This window comes from Monodelphis domestica, chromosome 4, assembly GCF_027887165.1.
Source record: "Monodelphis domestica isolate mMonDom1 chromosome 4, mMonDom1.pri, whole genome shotgun sequence".
Taxonomy (NCBI): Eukaryota; Metazoa; Chordata; class Mammalia; order Didelphimorphia; family Didelphidae; genus Monodelphis; species Monodelphis domestica.
Window position 1 is genome coordinate 271462626 of NC_077230.1, and position 18930 is coordinate 271481555.

An 18930-nucleotide genomic window follows, 5' to 3' on the forward strand; every position below is an offset into this window, starting at 1 on the left:
AACCTTTACACTTTTGGTGATTAAATCTAAAACTGGCCAGGGGAGTTAATTTAATCTTCACACAATAAAGAACTTTCTGAGAAACAGACCTAAAGTTACTATCATAGGGCATTTCAGTTGAATGGAATTCAAAGACTTTTCATTAAGTGATACCTGTATCAATGATGACAGAGTTTAAAAGTGGACTCACTGGGTACTGGTGGAAAGTTCTTTGATGAACTTGGCAGCTGCTTTAGAAGATGTTCATAAGTTACAGCATCCAGTAATTGAAAGCTATTCTCTCCTGCTAAATTCTGCTGATATATTGAATTAGCTACTAAGCTGCAACTGAGGTGCAGTCTTTTCATTCCAATGTGTAGAAATTGAATAGGATGTCACTACTAACACTTTAAAAATTACTGTCATGCAAAACATACCCTCATATTGGTCGTTTTTGTAAGAGCACACTCATATATAACCAAAATAAGACCCAAAATAAGATCATAAATACATTGATGAGAAAGACAACTTCAATAATTCTTTCTCTTGAGGTGGATAGCATTCCCCATCATGTCTTTCAGGATTGTCCCAGATCTTTGCATTGCTGAGAGTAGTCAAGTTTTCTCAGATAATCATCATTCCCATAATTTCCAATTATTTGCCACAACAAGAGCTGCTTTAATTATTTTTGTACAGGTATGTCCTTTCCCCTTTTATATTTTCTTTGGGATGCAGATCCAAGAGTGTTATTACTGAATCAAAGGGTATGCACAAAACTAACACTTCTGAGCTAACTGAGGCCTTGGTTTTGGACTTGATAATAATCCTTTGTCAAGATACTCCAAGTTTATTGACAAGAGTACCTAAAATCAGGAAATCCTGTATCCTGAAGCCACCAACCCCCTTCTTAGTCTGGAGAAGCTCTGGGTTTTTTTTTTTACCGTTTTTTCCTGTTCTAGACAATGACTGGAGTCTTACTCTTTTGTGAGATTCTGAGGTTTCTCAGAAATATAAAGTTTGCTTTTCTCATTTTGTTAGCAAAGACTATCATAGTTCCTAAATAACAATGGGAAAGAAGAATTTGACTAACATTTAGTCCTTTGACAAATATATGTGAAGCATTTATATAAAAGCATATTATAAATACATATGTAAAATATATGTAAAGCCCTGCAAATAAATTGTTGAGATAGAATTTTTAAAAACTGTAAAAAACTTCCTAATGGAAAGACCTGAGTGAAGTAGGAACTTCAAAATGCAAAAATGAAAGTCAAGAGTTAAGAGAAAACTAGAAAGGTAAATTTAGTGGGGCAGTTTGCATGGATTGGATGATGATGTAATGTTAACAATTTAATAGGGGAGAAATAATAAGTGTCCCTTCAGAACCCTGATTTCTTCAGAGTTTTGATGAAGTTAAATAAGAAAAACAGTAGCTGGGTTGGGTTGGTTCTATTGTGAGGATTTGAAGAGTGGATAGAGAAGAAAATATATTAGTGTAAATAAAAGGAAGATGGGGCAGAACTTGCTATTTCTTAAAATTGATAAACATAAAATGTATATACATAATGATAGAAGGAGGAGGAAGAGAGGTGGGCAATAGACATACCTCACTTTTATCAACCAGACACACATGAACGCACAGACACACAAATAGTTTTGCATAGAAATGCGTCTAATTCAACAGGTAAATAAGAAGGGATAACAAGACTGAGTGATAATAACAAAGGGGAAGCAATAATCATAAGTAAAACCAAAGTCCTGTTCCTTAAGTGGACATAAAAGGAAAAGAAAATGAAAAGCCAAGGATGCCCACCAGTTAATTGAACAAACTGTAGTATATGAATGTGATATATTTCTGCACTGAAATTATGATAATTTCAGAGAATTCTGGGAGGGTTTTAGTGATGTAAAGTGAAGTAAGTAAAGTCATTTATACAAAGACAACAACATTATTGAAAGATGTATGAAATTTCCCCAAAGCAGTGACAAATTGTGTCTCCACAGCATCTTACCTTCCTCCTAAAAAAAAGATATGTAGGTTCAGGAGGAGACACAGTTATTGATATGGTCATCAAATCTATAGTGAATTAATTATATTTATGGATTACCCAGTTTCAAAATATTATCTTAATGAAATATTTACTTCTGTCTGTTACTTGGTTTATGTAATTCACTCTAGAGAACTACTTAATAGTGTCTAAAATGCTTGAAAGTAAGTTGTTAAAGTCACCTCTTAATTGAGAGAACTATTGATAGTCTTAATAAGTGATGAGGTGATTGAAATGATAACTCTTTTCAAAAGACAATTTGTAATAAGGAAGATATGTATTGAAGTCACATGCTATATAAGTTAGCTGTATATTATATAGTAGTTATTTGTGTTTTTGTAAGTATACTTGAATGGAAACCCCATAAGGGGTAGGATAATATCTACCCTAAATGTTGTTCTTTCCCCAGTGCCTAGCAAAGTGTCCTTCATATAGGAAATGCTTAATGAATATTTGCATTAAACATAAAAAAAGAGAAATGTATACGAGGAGGGAAGGAAGGAAATGCCTGGAAATGTTAATATATTAAACTAATTAAAAAATTAGAGATGACTTAGAAAATTCTTTTTCTTTTTTAATCTTTAGCTTCTTCAAAATTCAGATCAGGAAAGCAGATTTATTTTGCTACAGTGTTAATATTTCTTTTATTTACAAGAGTTTCTCTACTCCTTCCAAATGGACAAAAACTCAATAATGCAAGATTGTTTATGGTATAATTCTTTGTAGTACCGTGTGTTTCTTTGATTTCATTCTACCAATCTTCTGCTGTACCTGCACTACCATGAGGGTAGTAACTTTTTTTCAGTTAAAACTCTACAACTTGGCCCCTTTCTTCTTTTCTAGTCTTTGTGCAGATTTCTCTCCCCTTATTAACTCCATGATTCAGTTTTATATTCCTGAGATGGAACACTTCTCTATACCTCTGCACTGGCTATTCTTCAAACTTGAAATGCACACTCTCTTTATCTCTTAGAATCTCTGGCAATCTTTGAGACTTAGTTCAACTACCACCATTACCCTTGGCTATAAATGCCATTCCACTTATATTCATGTATGTACATATATTTTTCCATTAGAATTTAATCTCTTTGAGGACAGGAACTCTTCATTTTTGTCTCTGTATTCCTAACCCTTGGTGCAGTGCCCTGACACAAAGCAAGCGCTTGATCAATGTTTGTTTGATCAATTGGTTGATACTATAATTATTTTTATTTTAATAATGATTAAGTTGTGGTTCAAAGAGTTGAAACCCAGATGAATACTCATTCCAGAGCTAGGATGCTTTTTACTCTGTCATTGCTGTCTCAAGCAAAGTAAAAACAGAAAGAACACTAAAAATCAGCATATTAGATAATTACATTTCCTCTATATTTTCTTTGCCCCCCCCCCCGCAACAAAAATGAAAACAAATTTTTTGAGTCTCCTTTGTCTCTAATCGCCATCTCTACAATGACTTGAAAATTTGACAAAATGTATATATTTAAGAAGGAACTTGTTAGGAATACATTCTTGAACTCTAAAATTCACTCTGAACATTCATTTCCAGACCATAAGCCAGAAAGAGTCAATGGCTTATGAAAGAGAGGAACAGGACTTAATCTGCCAGCAGAAAAGAGAGAAACAAATCTGGCAAGCTGGAGAATTCTGCAGGAACAGAGGAAAGGCAGGAAGGAGAGAGAATTCTGGGAAAGGAGAGGAAGTGAGCTGATCTGAACAGTTGGAAAGATTCTCCTCTCTGAGAAGCTACCAGGAAGGTGGGCTGGGTGGATCTCTGAACCAGCACTCCTGTGAAAGCTTGACCCAATACCCCAAGAAGACAACTAAGTGAATAGGACTTTGACTGGAAGCTGTTCACTAGAAGAAAGATTTCCTCCAGATCCCCTAAAGTCCTGGACTGGTTATAGTTGCCAAGGCAGCTAAAGAGTCAGGGCTTCTTCACTAACTGACCCCAGGGGGGTCAGATCAGCAAAGACTGATCTGCCAGACTTTGGGGAAAAGGGGTTTCAGTTATTCTAGGGACTCCCTGCTCCCTGGTCCCTTCTGCTTCATTCCTAAACTCATCTGCCCTATCCCTTGCCTTGTTCCCTTAGAATAAAACAGTTTTAATAAGAACAAGTGACTGACTCCATCCCATCTAGAGAGAGACCTGGAAGTTGGGGGGAGGGAAGTGACATTCCTCTCCCCAGGGAGAAAGAAGCTAACCATATCAAGCCTGTTTAACCAAGGTCTCTGAGGGAACAGAAGTTAAAGTCCTGAAAGACAACCAGAATGGGGTTTGTCAGGGAGAGCTGAGAGGGAAGACAATCCATTCTCTCTCTCTCTCTCTCTGACTCTACACCATCTTTACCTCACTTTGATCCTGACCCAGCAGGGAGGAAAGACTCTATTCTCTCCCTGACCTCATTTTACAGTTATATTACACTTATCTTAATGAAGCCTATTAATCCCTATCACTGGGGAGCAGGCACCAATGGCTTCTTCCCAAAAGAGTTAAAATCCCTGGCGAGAATCTTCTTAAATCTTTTTTCAGTATTTCCAAACAGGTCCTAAGATTCTCTTCCCAGGAGATAACACTCATTTCATATATATCTGCAACTCTGGTGTCATTAATGGGTGATATTTTCTCCCCTAAATTTGGAGTGAACCTCCCAGAAATAGTTATAATCATAAAATTACTATAAGGGAAACATAGACAAGGAGATTCATACAATAGACCATGCTTAGCATTAAATGGAATGGAAGAGAGAGCACTAAAGATTATTACCATTGACCTTGTCAAATTAATTTCTCTTCTATGGTATTATGAGGGAAGAGCCATATATATATTCCGAAATTTAACGGTGAGTGCCTGACCAATCTGTCCTCTTTCTAAAACTACAGTCATGGGGTCTTAGGGCTCTGGGAAACATGGTCTCACCATCATATACTGTCCACAGTAGATCCTGACATGGATTAGTGAAGAGTCACAGTGCAATGGGAGAAAATTCAAAGGTAATGGTTGTCAAGGAGCCATTCTTTCCATTTCTCAAGATCCTCTCATTGAATAGAGGACCATAGTTCCACTGATATTTTTACTTTGTGACCTCAGGTGGTCTTTGAACAACTGTTTGTAAAATGTTTCTTTAATTTAGGAATCATGGCACCTGACTCAGTCTAGCTGCATTTGAAGGTCAGTAAATTCTTAGTAAGATTTTTAGAAAGATAAACAGGTCCTGGAGAATACCAAGGATGGGCCATCCTTTCCCCTGAATCGCAATCCTTCAAATCACTAGTTGTTGAACTCTGCCCCAAGAGCAAAGTCATTTCTAGCCTAATTTTAAAAAAGAAGGAAAAGGTCATTTTATTATGTAAGTCTAAATAATCCATATCCCAGGAAATCTGCCAACATTACTGAGTATCTAGGGGTGACGTTAACACATAAAAAAGAACCTGGAGGGGGCAGCTAGATTGATCAATGAATAGACAGCCAGATCTAAAGATGGGAAAACCTGGGTTCAAATATGGCCTCAAATTTTTCCTGTGTGATCCTGAGTAAGTTACTTAGGCTCAATTGCCTTAGCCCTTACTATTCTATCTTGTAACCAATCCTTAGAATTGATTCTAAGACAGAAGATAAGTGTTTTTAAAAAAAGAATATAGGGAACCATAAAATCAATCTCCTGTTCTTTATGTGACTCCTCTGGGTAAAAGAACTTACAAGAACTTTCTTTTATGTACTGTTTTGTTCTATCCCTACAGAGCCCAGAGAATGGACACAAGAAACAATTCTGCAATGACTGAGTTCATACTTGCAGGTCTAACATACTGGCCAGGGCTGCAGATTCCTCTCTTCCTACTATTCTTGAGTATTTATGTAGTTACCATGGTGGGAAATTTAAGCATGATAACACTGATTGGTGTCAGTTCTCACCTGCACACTCCCATGTACTATTTACTCAGCAGTTTATCTTTCATTGATCTCTGTCATTCCACTGTAATTATCCCCAAAATGTTGGTGAACTTTGTGTCAGAGAAGAACATTATCTCCTACAAGGGGTGCATGACTCAACTCTATTTTTTTCTCATTTTTGTAATTGCCGAGTGTCACATGTTGGCAGCTATGGCATATGATCGTTATGTTGCCATTTGTAGGCCTTTGTTATATAATGTTATCATGTCCAATCAGGTGTGTATTTGGTTGGTAATCGGGGTGTACATAATGGCCTTTGTTGGTGCCACAGCTCACACAGGCTGCATGCTTAGAGTGTTCTTCTGTAAGGACAATGTCATCAATCATTACTTCTGTGATCTCAATCCCCTCCTAGAGCTCTCTTGCTCCAGCATCTATATTAATGAAATGATGGTTGTTTGTCTCAGCGCATTTAATATTCTCACTCCAATTGTGACCATTCTTAGCTCTTATATTTTCATCATTGCTAGCATCCTCCGCATCCGTTCCACTGAAGGGAGGTTCAAAGCCTTTAGCACCTGTAGCTCCCACATGGCAGCAGTTGGTGTCTTCTTTGGTTCTGGTTCATTTATGTACCTACAACCATCTTCAGTCAGCTCAATGGAACAAGGGAAAGTGTCCTCTCTGTTTTATTCAATCATTGTCCCCATGTTGAACCCTCTCATCTACAGCCTGAGAAACAAGGATGTCAAAGTTGCCATGAAGAAATTCATAGAGAGGAGAATCTTCTGGTGAAGAAAAGAAATATCAGTGATAAAGCTGGATATTGTTCTGAATATTGTGTTACATTTTGTTAGAGCAATTATCCTTTCTCAGATGTTGGAATACACTGGTAATACTTCGCATTTCTCTTAAACCTTTTTCTATTATCTTTTACTATTATAGAATCCCCTTCCCTTCATTTTCTATTATAATGATTATCTTGGAGAAATCATAATGATTAGATCAAATAATGGGAAACATCCAAACTTCATGTCTCAGTTTTTATGGATTACTGTTTCTTTTAGAACTGATGTATGACATAATTGCCAGATTGCATATAGCTTAAAGATTTCCAATTCTCAAGAGCTCCATCTGCATATAATTCCCTTTAACCATTTGAATGGGATCCTTTTGTAGTTGCACTGTCTCTATTCTCTCTCTAGCTTAGCTTATATTAGGTTATTTCAATCCAATGTTTTTTCAATATGTATTTGGTCCATTTACAAAATACATTTAAATATTGGCTTTTGACCTAGACCATGCTTTTCCTATCATAGTGACCAGACATTTTCATATCATATGTAAATTTCTCACTTTTATTGAATATTGAATCCCCCCATTCTGTTTATTGTACTTGTCCTCACTCAGTCATCTTCAGATTTTTGTTGCTGTTCAGTCATTTTTCAGATATATCTAACTTTTAGTGGCTGCATTTGAAATTTTCTTGCAAAGATACTAGAGTGGTTTGTCATTTTCTTTTCTAGCTCATTTTTCATATGAAGAAACTGAGGCAAACTAAGTTAAGTGATTTGTCCTGGATGACACAGCTAGACCACATTTGGCCTTTGGAACATCAATCTTCCAGACTCCAAGCCCAGTACTCCACCCATTATGCCAGCTGGCTGCGCCTTACCCTCTGATAGCTTAGTAAAAAATTTCAGTTTCACAGCAACCCTATTTTTCCTAATATCCCACACAGGAGGTTGAAAGTAAGAATATAAATATTAGCTGAGGAATTATGGTTTAATTGGACAATATGCTTACTAGATGATAGCAGGGATATCAAAAAACAACTGTATTGTGTGAGGAGACTCCCACTTACTAGTTCTTATAAAGACATCTCATCACATCAACTTGAGGCTAGGATTCTAAACAAATTATCTCTTTGCATTTCAAATTGCAGCACAGTGGTATTGTCAGAGATTTGCTCCCAGGCCCCATAGCCATTCCTATAGCTGCTAAAATCTTTGAACTAGAAAATTGTCACCTCAGATTACCTGGAAAATACAAGAGGATTTCAAATGGTGACCTTTTTTATTGAGCAAGCAAATGTTGCAGAGGTGTTCCTTCCAGAAACAAAGAGGAGAATCATCAGGTGCAGTGAATTTGCTTCAAAACAAGGAAATAGAGTAAGTATAAAAGAGAGGCTAGCAGCCATCATTATAGAGGTGGATCTTTTCAAAGGTGCTCATTCTGGTGTTGGTTTATGCCAAACTTCTTCACAGTCAGGGTATGGAATCTACTAGATCAGATTGAACAGCAATAAGCACTGAAAAGCAGATTCAATCTCAAAAAGCATTACATAAATTAGGAGAACTGTTGGGATTTCCTTCATATTTTCCTTCCCGAATGAGAATAAATTAGAATGATTTGAGTGAGATGAGGGTTTAGATGATAAGAAGACTAACAAAGGAAGGGGAAAGTCATTCTGCACTCTTTCTTCAGATCAGAATGTTTAAAGGAGGATACTGACAAGTTGCAGCAATTTTAGGTCATGAGAACCAGAATGGTAAAAGTACTAAGTCTAGGTGGTATGAAACTTAGTTGAAGGAAATGAGGATTATTTTCCTTATGTCCAAAGAACTAAGTAGGGTGTGAGGGGGAATAAAACTTCCTAACAATTAGAATTATCCCAAAATAGAATTGCATAGCTACAAAAGTAAATTTCTCATCTCTGGATGTCTTCAAGAAGATGCTGAATAACACAATTTAAGTGTTACTGAGAGAGAATTCAATTCCTGTGTTAGCTATCAGCTGAACTACATTAGCTCTGAATTTCTATCCCACACTGTGACCTTTTTATTCTTGTTAGAAAATATATGGGCATGAGACTAGAAACCAATGCTGTACTGAGAAGATGGATTATGGAGTATTCTAATTAAAAATCTCCACTGTTTTCTCTGATAGGGTTTAGATTTAAAAAATACAAACAAGGATTTGTAGACCTATGAAATGGCAACCCAACTGCCTACCGCATCTCCCAAGATTTTACTTCCTTCAGAAATGAAGAACCTGTCTAAAGAATTCATATGATAAGGGGGTTTTACTATTGTTAAAGAAGTGGTCAGCATGTTGGCAGTCACTTGAGAAGTTAGATATTTATTATGTCTCCCTGCAGCTGTGTGCAAGAATGTTTTTAGAGAGGACACCTAAAGAGAAGAAAGGACTATTAAAGCTTACCAATAAATAGCCTGTTCATAGTTAAGCATGTAAACATATTTAATGTCATGTCAAGGTAAGACTTCTGAAGGAATTCCATTATTTGGAGGCACCAAATTAGTCTGATAAAGATCCTTGGCACGGTTATGGGTAGGAAGTTAGCAGCAAAGGGACATGTGCAGGTGTGTGTGTGTGTGTGTGTGTGTGTGTGTGATTCTGTGATTGTGTGTGTGTGTGTGTGAGAGAGAGAGAGAGACAGAGAGACAGAGAGACAGAGAGACAGAGACAGATACAGAGAGGAAGAAAGAGAGACAGGCAGAGTCAGAGACAGAGCTAGACAGAAATAGAGAGAGGAAAAAAAAAGAAAATTCCATGGCATTGAATAGTACTGTCCATGAGGTAAAGTATCAGTTTTCTGCTAAGGACTTGGACTCAATTTGTTTTTTTGTTTTTGTGTTTTTTTCAGTCATTATTCTTTAATCAAATCTTATATATTCACAGTAGCCTTGTATTTATACTAGATGGATTGTTTTTCTTTTTTTTAATTGAAAATTTTTATTTAATTAATTAATTTAGAACATTTTTCCATAGTTACATGATTCATGGTCTTTCTCTCCTCTCCTCCCCCAACCCTCCCCTTTGCTGTAGCTGATGCGTAATTCCACTGGGTTTTGTATGTGTCATTGATCTAGACCTCTTTCCATATTATTGATATTTGCACTAAGGTGATCTTTTAGGGTCTACATCTCTAATCATATCCTGATCAAGCAGTAGTTTTTCATCCTTGTTTCTATTCCCACAGTTCTTTCTCTGGATGTGGATAGTGTTCTTTCTCATAAGTTCCTCAGAATTGTAAGGACTCAATTTGTGACAAGACCGTGGTAACATTTCTGAAACATTGCTTGCTCTGAGACTGTATCTCACCCCATAACCTTAAGGATGTATTTGAGAGTCAAAATGTAACTGTTCTATTGGAATATAGGGCAAATCATGATTTCTATCATTATGACTCTTGAGCATCTAGTACATGTGGTTCACAGATTTAGAGAATAAGCTTAGAAGAAGCATACTATGAACAACAACAGGTTATTTTTTCAGTAAGAATAATCTATTTGTAATATAGTAGTTGTACCTTCAGTGTATCTATGTTCAGACAACCACCTTTTATCTTAGTTAATTATGATATCACATATCTATCTTTAAAGGGAAGCAGAAACAGATATTAGCTTCTCTGGACTAGTATGAACTTACATTTTAGTGTCATGTAATTACATTGAGTGTCATTTCTATTACACAATCAAGAATGAGTAATCATTTTCATAGGTAATTAAGAGAAGTTCTTCTGCATTGAATAATAACTGGTGGAAGAAAAGAGGCAACTAGTCAAAAGCAATCAGAAGTTTAGGACAAATGGAGATTTAGAAGTATTTTTATTCCTAACACTGTATAGCTATTTATTAGCTTATATAAATAAAAGTTACCAGTAGAGATCCATACGGAAATAAGAGAGCCATTAATATTGGAGTTATTTTATGAGAGTGTATATGAGAACTGGAAAAATAACCTTGAACATACATAGAAACTTGATGACCTCCAATGAGATGGCCATGTACTTTTCTGATTGCCTAGAGGATAGTAATGTGGATAAATCTCAGACTAAAAAATATTTTGTATTTATAGAGAAATTTGTTATTTGTAACGTGGTTTCATCACCAAAAACCTATGAGATTTTTTTTTTACAAATAGTGAAAGTGAGACCATAGGAGGTAAAGTGATTTGACAGTGGTCACAAAGTTAGTAAATGCCTGAGCCAGTATTCAAATCTATGATGCCCAATTCCAAGTCCATTACTCATGCTACTATACCACTTTCCTACCTAAAAACTAAGAATAGATAAATTCATTGGGGTGACCAGAAAGTTTCATAATCAAGTATACTATATATAGTCAGAAAATATAGCTCTGTTGAGTTAGAAGTACTATTATTTCCACAAATTTTGTTTTTAGAAAATATCCTTGATCATCTATCCAGTTCATACCACTATCTTAAGGACTATATAAAGAGACTATTAAGAAGAGAAGAGAGTCCTAAAACTGATTTGGGAGATAGTTATGGGACCTATGGCAAGTTGGAGAGACTACCAAGAGAAAGTCTTCTATAAGGTGTCATATCTTTATGGAAAAAATCATAGGTCCATTGTGGGGACCAGTCACTTAGCTACTAGTATATCATATCAAGGAGAAGAGATTCATTGGCATTATTGAAAGAAGCCCCAAGGGCATGGCAAAGTGGTTTTCCTGGTTATGCTGGATTAAGATTTTACAAAAGAACAGAGAGAAGAAATGATTAGACAAACTATCAAGGCTGGGTTGATAGGACATTAGATGTCTCACATTTCAACTGTAAAGTGGGATGTGCAACTCTGGAAGATTCTTCCATGGTGTTCATTAACACTTGAATAGATAATTCTGTAAAGAGAGTTGGTATGGCTGATAGCCATTCCGCCAAATTGACAGACAATGACTTTCTCTGGTTAGAAAGTTTGGGAAATAGTTAACATGGCACCTAGAGGAGTGTACAATTCCTTAGATGTTGATTAACTTAAGATTATGATAGACTGAGAAAGGAAAGACAAAGGAAGGAAATAAGCCCCTTTAAAGCAGTTACTATGTGCCAGGAACTCTCATAAGTGCTTTACAAAGATTACTTTCAATTGATATAGATGTAAAAGTGAGAGTCATTATTTTACCCATTATACAGTTGAGAAAAATGCTTTTGACACAGGTGATGTGACTTGATTAGGGTCACACAGTGAGGAAATTTCTGAGGCTTAATTTGAGCTCAAATTTTACTCACTCCAGACATAGCATTTTATCCACTAGGTCAGATAACTGCTCCTCTTCACTACCTATCTGAGAATAGAATAGCTGCTATAACATAAATGTCATTCCATTTCACACTGAAAAATCTCTCCATCTAATATTTTAATCCATTTTGTGAAATGAAATCTCTATGTCTGTCTTCACTCTCCTTCACCCCTCTTTTCCTAAAATCAAAAAGTCTTTCCCATTTTTTGCTATACTCAAAAAAAATGAGGTAGATTGTTTATAATAAAAAGATACCTTCTGACATTAAAAGGATATTCCACACCTTTATAGACTCTTCAGCTTCTTTGGAAAGAGGTCTTGTATATCTAATTGACCATGTGGAAAAGTAAAAAAAAACAATAACTTTATCTTGCCATAATATTAATGATTTCTAACATCTAAAACTATTTCTATGTTCCTTCAAAATAGATAATACTAGATTGTTGAAAGCTCAGATATTTGTACTTAAAATTACCATCATATTGAAGAACAAAACAAAATAGTGCTAGTAAATGTCTTTTATTATAGGAACTATGTAAAAATCATTTGGATAATTAAAGTCCTACTCCATTATATCAGAGAATTATGAATCTATACTTGGAAGTGTGCTTATAGACTGACTTGTCCATGCCCTTAAATTTATAAATGAAGACACTTCAGAAGTATTAAAGTCACTTAGCTCAAGTCACATTGGCAAGTAAAAGGTAGAGCTTGAATTCAAACTTGGGTCTAAGGACACTAAGTTCAATACCCCCAAATCAGCATTCCTCTGTACCACAATGCCATAGTGTAGTCTAGGTTCTAGAAGAAAATGCCAAAGAGCACAAGATCTGTCTTATCTTGCCAAGCTTGAAAAGTCTGGAGTATATGCACAGAGATTACTTTTCATCTAAAGAGAAGACTAGCTAAATTTAGAAGTTCATTTGCCTTCATGACCTTAAGCAGGTTCCTTACTTCTTAGGTTCTCATGTTCCTCCTCTGTAAAATGAGAGGAATAGACTAGTTGACTTTTAAGGTATTCTCCAGCTCTATATTTTTATGTAGGAGGTTGGCTACAAGTTGACATTTTTTTTTGTTCTACAGCATCTCCCAGATGAGAGATAGGCTGAACTATAGAAAGATAGAAGTCTATAGGTCGAAGGAATATCCATATTTCTGGAATCATAGATGTTTGAAGTATTGTAGCATTACCTAGTGAAACCATTTTTATAAGTGTAATATACTAAGCAATCATTTTATAAGAAAATCAAGTTATGACTTCCGGTTAAGATGGCGGCTTAGAGAAAGCTAAAGCTCAGATCTCCGGAAAACCCTTCCCGACCAATCTCAAACGATAAGCTCCTAAGGCGCCGAAATTCAAAACGATCAACAGCACAGACCCTGGGAACCCTCCTCCTGGACCTGGACCCAGTTCAAAAGGTACGGCTCCCCTTAAAAGCCAGAACCCGAGATCACTCGGACCTCAGGGGTAGGAGCGCAGAGTCCAAGGCTCCCGGAACAGAGAGCAGGGTCCTCGGAAACAACAACCCTCAGGGCCTTCTACAGTCCCGGTGAAAGTTACTGCCTGGGGCTTCCGCTGCAGAGAGCTGGTCAAAACAACAGCAACCCTCAGGGCGGGCAAGACAGCCTCACGGGCTGGATCCTGCTATCCAAGTCTCAGTGAAAGTCTGTGCTCTCGGAGCTTGGGGAAGCGGCAGCCCATCCCCCCGCAGGCCGACGAAACAGCCTCACGGCCAGCGATTCTGAAGGCAACTTCCGGAAAGCGAGCCGGGGGGAGAGTGTGGCCTTGTGGTCCGACCCTTCCATTCCAGTTCCAGTGAGGCATATTCAGTTTAACCCAGGGAAAGCCCATAGAACTATCTGCCCAGGACTGCCTCTGAACACCAGAAAGAGACAAGAAAAACTAATCCTCCACATTCAGAGATGACAAACTCCACAGAACCACAGAAGCCCCAAAATACCAAGAAAAATAAGAAGAAAGGGGCGACTTTGGACACATTCTATGGAGCCAAAATACAAAATACAGAGCAGACAGAAGATAATATAAAAGAAAATGCTCCAAAACCTTCCAAAGGAAATGGAAACTCTCCACAAACCTATGAAGAATTTGAATCAGAAATGACCAAAAAGATGGAAGCCTTCTGGGAGGAAAAGTTGGAAATAATGCAAAAGAAATTCACGCATCTACAAAACCAGTTTGACCAAACTGTAAAAGAAAACCAGGCTTTAAAGGCCAGAATCAGGCAGCTGGAAGACAACGATCGTGTAAAAGAGCAAGAATCAATAAAGCAAAGCCAAAATACCAAGAAATTAGAAGAGAACATAAAATATCTCACCGACAAGGTGATAGATCTGGAAAATAGGGGGAGAAGGGATAATTTAAGAATAATTGGACTCCCAGATAAGCCAGAAATAAACACCAAACTGGACATGGTGATACAAGATATAATCAAAGAAAATTGCCCAGAGATTCTAGAACAAGGGGGCAATACAGCCACTGACAGAGCTCACAGAACACCTTCTACACTAAACCCCCAAAAGACAACTCCCAGGAATGTAATTGCCAAATTCCAAAGCTATCAAACAAAAGAAAAAATCCTACAGGAAGCCAGAAAAAGACAATTTAGATATAAAGGAATGCCAATCAGGGTCACCCAAGACCTTGCAAGTTCTACTCTGAATGATCGTAAGGCATGGAACATGATCTTCAGAAAGGCAAGAGAGCTGGGTCTCCAACCAAGAATCAGCTACCCAGCAAAACTGACTATATACTTCCAAGGGAAAGTATGGGCATTCAACAAAATAGAAGACTTCCAACTTTTTGCAAAGAAAAGACCAGAGCTCTGTGGAAAGTTTGATACCGAAAATCAAAGAGCAAGGAATACCTGAAAAGGTAAATATTAAGGAAAGGGGAAAATGTTATCTTCTTCTTTTACTCAAACTCTCTTCTATAAGGACTACATTTATATCAACCTATGTATACTAACATGTGGGGAAAATGTAATGTATAAATAGGGGGTAAAGAAAGACCAAATAGAATAATCATTCTCACACAAAGATTCACATGGGAAGGGGAGGGGAAGAAAACTCCTATAAGGAGAGGAAGAGAGGGGGGGGGGTTACTTAAACCTCAATCTCAGGGAAAGCAGCTCTGAGAGGGAAAAACCTCCAGATCCATTGGGATCTTGAATTCTATCTTACCCAACAAGGGTAAGGAGAAGGGAAAACCAAGGGGGGGAGGGGGAGAGGGAGAACAAAAAGGGAGGGTAAGAGAGGGGGGAGGGGGAGGGAACAAAAAGGGAGGGACTAAAAAGGGAAACATCAAGGGAGGGGACAAGGGGGACTGTTTCAAAGTAAATCACTGGACTAAAAGGTAGAGCCGAAGAAGAAAAGGTTAGAATTAGGGAAGGCAATCAAAATGCCAGGGAGTCCACAAATGACAATCATAACTTTGAACGTGAATGGGATGAACTCACCCATAAAACGTAGACGAATAGCAGAATGGATTAGAATCCAAAACCCTACCATATGTTGTCTTCAAGAAACACACATGAGGCGGGTTGACACCCACAAGGTCAGAATTAAAGGATGGAGTAAGACCTTCTGGGCTTCAACTGATAGAAAGAAGGCAGGAGTGGTAATCATGATATCTGATAAAGCCAATGCAAAAATAGACCTGATCAAAAGGGATAGGGAAGGTAATTATATTTTGTTAAAAGGGACTATAGACAATGAGGAAATATCATTAATCAATATGTATGCACCAAATAATATAGCACCCAAATTTCTAATGGAGAAACTAGGAGAATTGAAGGAAGAAATAGACAATAAAACCATACTAGTGGGAGACTTAAACCAACCATTATCAAATTTAGATAAATCAAATCAAAAAATAAATAAGAAAGAGGTAAAAGAAGTGAATGAAATCTTAGAAAAATTAGAATTAATAGACATATGGAGAAAAATAAATAGGGATAAAAAGGAATACACCTTCTTCTCAGCACCACATGGCACATTCACAAAAATTGACCATACATTAGGTCACAGAAACATAGCACACAAATGCAGAAAAGCAGAAATAATGAATGCAGCCTTCTCAGATCACAAGGCAATAAAAATAATGATTAGTAATGGTACATGGAAAACCAAATCTAAAACCAATTGGAAATTAAACAATATGATACCCCAAAACCGTTTAGTTAAAGAAGAAATCATAGAAACAATTAATAATTTCATCGAGGAAAATGACAATGGCGAAACATCCTTCCAAACCTTTTGGGATGCAGCCAAAGCGGTAATCAGAGGTAAATTCATATCCCTGAATGCTTATATTAACAAACAAGGGAGAGCAGAGATCAATCAATTGGAAATGCAAATGAAAAAACTGGAAAGCGATCAAATTAAAAACCCCCAGCAGAAAACCAAATTAGAAATCCTAAAAATTAAGGGAGAAATTAATAAAATCGAAAGTGATAGAACTATTGATCTAATAAATGAGACAAGAAGCTGGTACTTTGAAAAAACAAACAAAATAGACAAGGTACTGGTCAATATAGTTAAAAAAAGGAAGGAAGAAAAGCAAATTCACAGCATTAAAGATGAAAAGGGGGACAGCACCTCCAATGAGGAGGAAATTAAGGCAATCATTAGAAATTACTTTGCCCAATTATATGGCAATAAATACACCAATTTAGGAGAAATGGATGAATATATACAAAAATACAAACTGCCTAGACTAACAGAAGAGGAAATAGAATTCCTAAATAATCCCATATCAGAAATTGAAATCCAACAAGCCATCAAAGAACTTCCTAAGAAAAAGTCCCCAGGGCCTGATGGATTCACCTGTGAATTCTATCAAACATTCAGAGAACAGTTAATCCCAATACTATACAAACTATTTGACATAATAAGCAAAGAGGGAGTTCTACCAAACTCCTTTTACGACACAAACATGGTACTGATTCCAAAACCAGGCAGGTCAAAAACAGAGAAAGAAAACTATAGGCCAATCTCCCTAATGAATATAGATGCAAAAATCTTAAATAGGATACTAGCAAAAAGACTCCAGCAAGTGATCAGAAGGATCATTCACCATGATCAAGTAGGATTCATACCAGGGATGCAGGGCTGGTTCAACATTAGGAAAACCATCCACATAATTGACCACATCAACAAGCAAACTAGCAAGAATCACATGATTATTTCAATAGATGCAGAAAAAGCCTTTGATAAAATACAACACCCATTCCTATTAAAAACACTAGAAAGCATAGGAATAGAAGGGTCATTCCTAAAAATAATAAACAGTATATATCTAAAACCAACAGCTAATATCATCTGCAATGGGGATAAACTAGATGCATTCCCAATAAGATCAGGAGTGAAACAAGGATGCCCATTATCACCTCTACTATTTGACATTGTACTAGAAACACTAGCAGTAGCAATTAGAGAAGATAAAGGAATTGAAGGCATCAAAATAGGCAAGGAGGAGACCAAGTTATCACTCTTTGCGGATGACATGATGGTCTACTTAAAGAATCCTAGAGATTCAACCAAAAAGCTAATTGAAATAATCAACAACTTTAGCAAAGTTGCAGGATACAAAATAAACCCACATAAATCATCAGCTTTTCTATATATCTCCAACACAGCTCAGCAGCAAGAACTAGAAAGAGAAATCCCATTCAAAATCACCTTAGACAAAATAAAATACCTAGGAATCTACCTCCCAAGACAAACACAGGAACTATATGAACACAACTACAAAACACTCGCCACACAACTAAAACTAGACTTGAACAAATGGAAAAACATTAACTGCTCATGGATAGGACGAGCCAATATAATAAAAATGACCATCCTACCCAAACTTATTTATCTATTTAGTGCCATACCCATTGAACTACCAAAATACTTCTTCACTGATTTAGAAAAAACCATAACAAAGTTCATTTGGAAGAACAAAAGATCAAGGATATCCAGGGAAATAATGAAAAAAAACACATATGATGGGGGCCTTGCAGTCCCTGACCTAAAACTATATTACAAAGCAGCAGTCATCAAAACAATTTGGTACTGGCTAAGAAATAGAAAGGAAGATCAGTGGAATAGACTGGGGGAAAGCGACCTCAGCAAGACAGTATACGATAAACCCAAAGATCCCAGCTTTTGGGACAAAAATCCACTATTTCATAAAAACTGCTGGGAAAATTGGAAGACAGTGTGGGAGAGACTAGGAATAGATCAACACCTCACACCCTACACCAAGATAAATTCAAAATGGGTGAGTGACTTAAACATAAAGAAGGAAACCATAAGTAAATTGGGTAAACACAGAATAGTATACATGTCAGACCTTTGGGAGGGGAAAGGCTTTAAAACCAAGCAAGATATAGAAAGAATCACAAAATGTAAAATAAATAATTTTGACTACATCAAACTAAAAAGCTTTTGTACAAACAAAACCAATATAACTAAAATCAGAAGGGAAACAACAAATTGGGAAAAAATCTTCATAGAAACCTCTGACAAAGGTTTAATTACTCATATTTATAAAGAGCTAAATCAATTGTACACAAAATCAAGCCATTCTCCAATTGATAAATGGGCAAGGGAAATGGATAGGCAGTTCTCAGATAAAGAAATCAAAACTATTAACAAGCACATGAAGAAGTGTTCTACATCTCTTATAATCAGAGAGATGCAAATCAAAACAACTCTGAGGTATCACCTCACACCTAGCAGATTGGCTAACATAACAGCAAAGGAAAGTAATGAATGCTGGAGGGGATGTGGCAAAGTAGGGACATTAATTCATTGCTGGTGGAGCTGTGAACTGATCCAACCATTCTGGAGGGCAATTTGGAACTATGCCCAAAGGGCGACAAAAGAATATCTACCCTTTGACCCAGCCATAGCACTGCTGGGTCTGTACCCCAAA

General features: G+C 36.8%; 1 protein-coding gene across 1 annotated transcript; it reads left to right on the plus strand.

The window, feature by feature from the left end:
* Positions 1-5775: 5775 nt before the first annotated feature.
* LOC100014414 (olfactory receptor 8G1-like) lies at positions 5776-6711 on the plus strand. Its single transcript, XM_001368685.3, has one exon. It carries the CDS (start codon positions 5776-5778, stop codon positions 6709-6711), a length of 936 nt encoding a protein of 311 aa, XP_001368722.3.
* The last annotated feature ends 12219 nt before the right edge of the window (positions 6712-18930 follow it).

Coding starts and splice junctions, on each gene's coding strand:
- LOC100014414 (XM_001368685.3), top strand. CDS start 5,776: ATGGACACAAGAAACAATTCTGCAATGACTGAGTTCATACTTGCAGGT.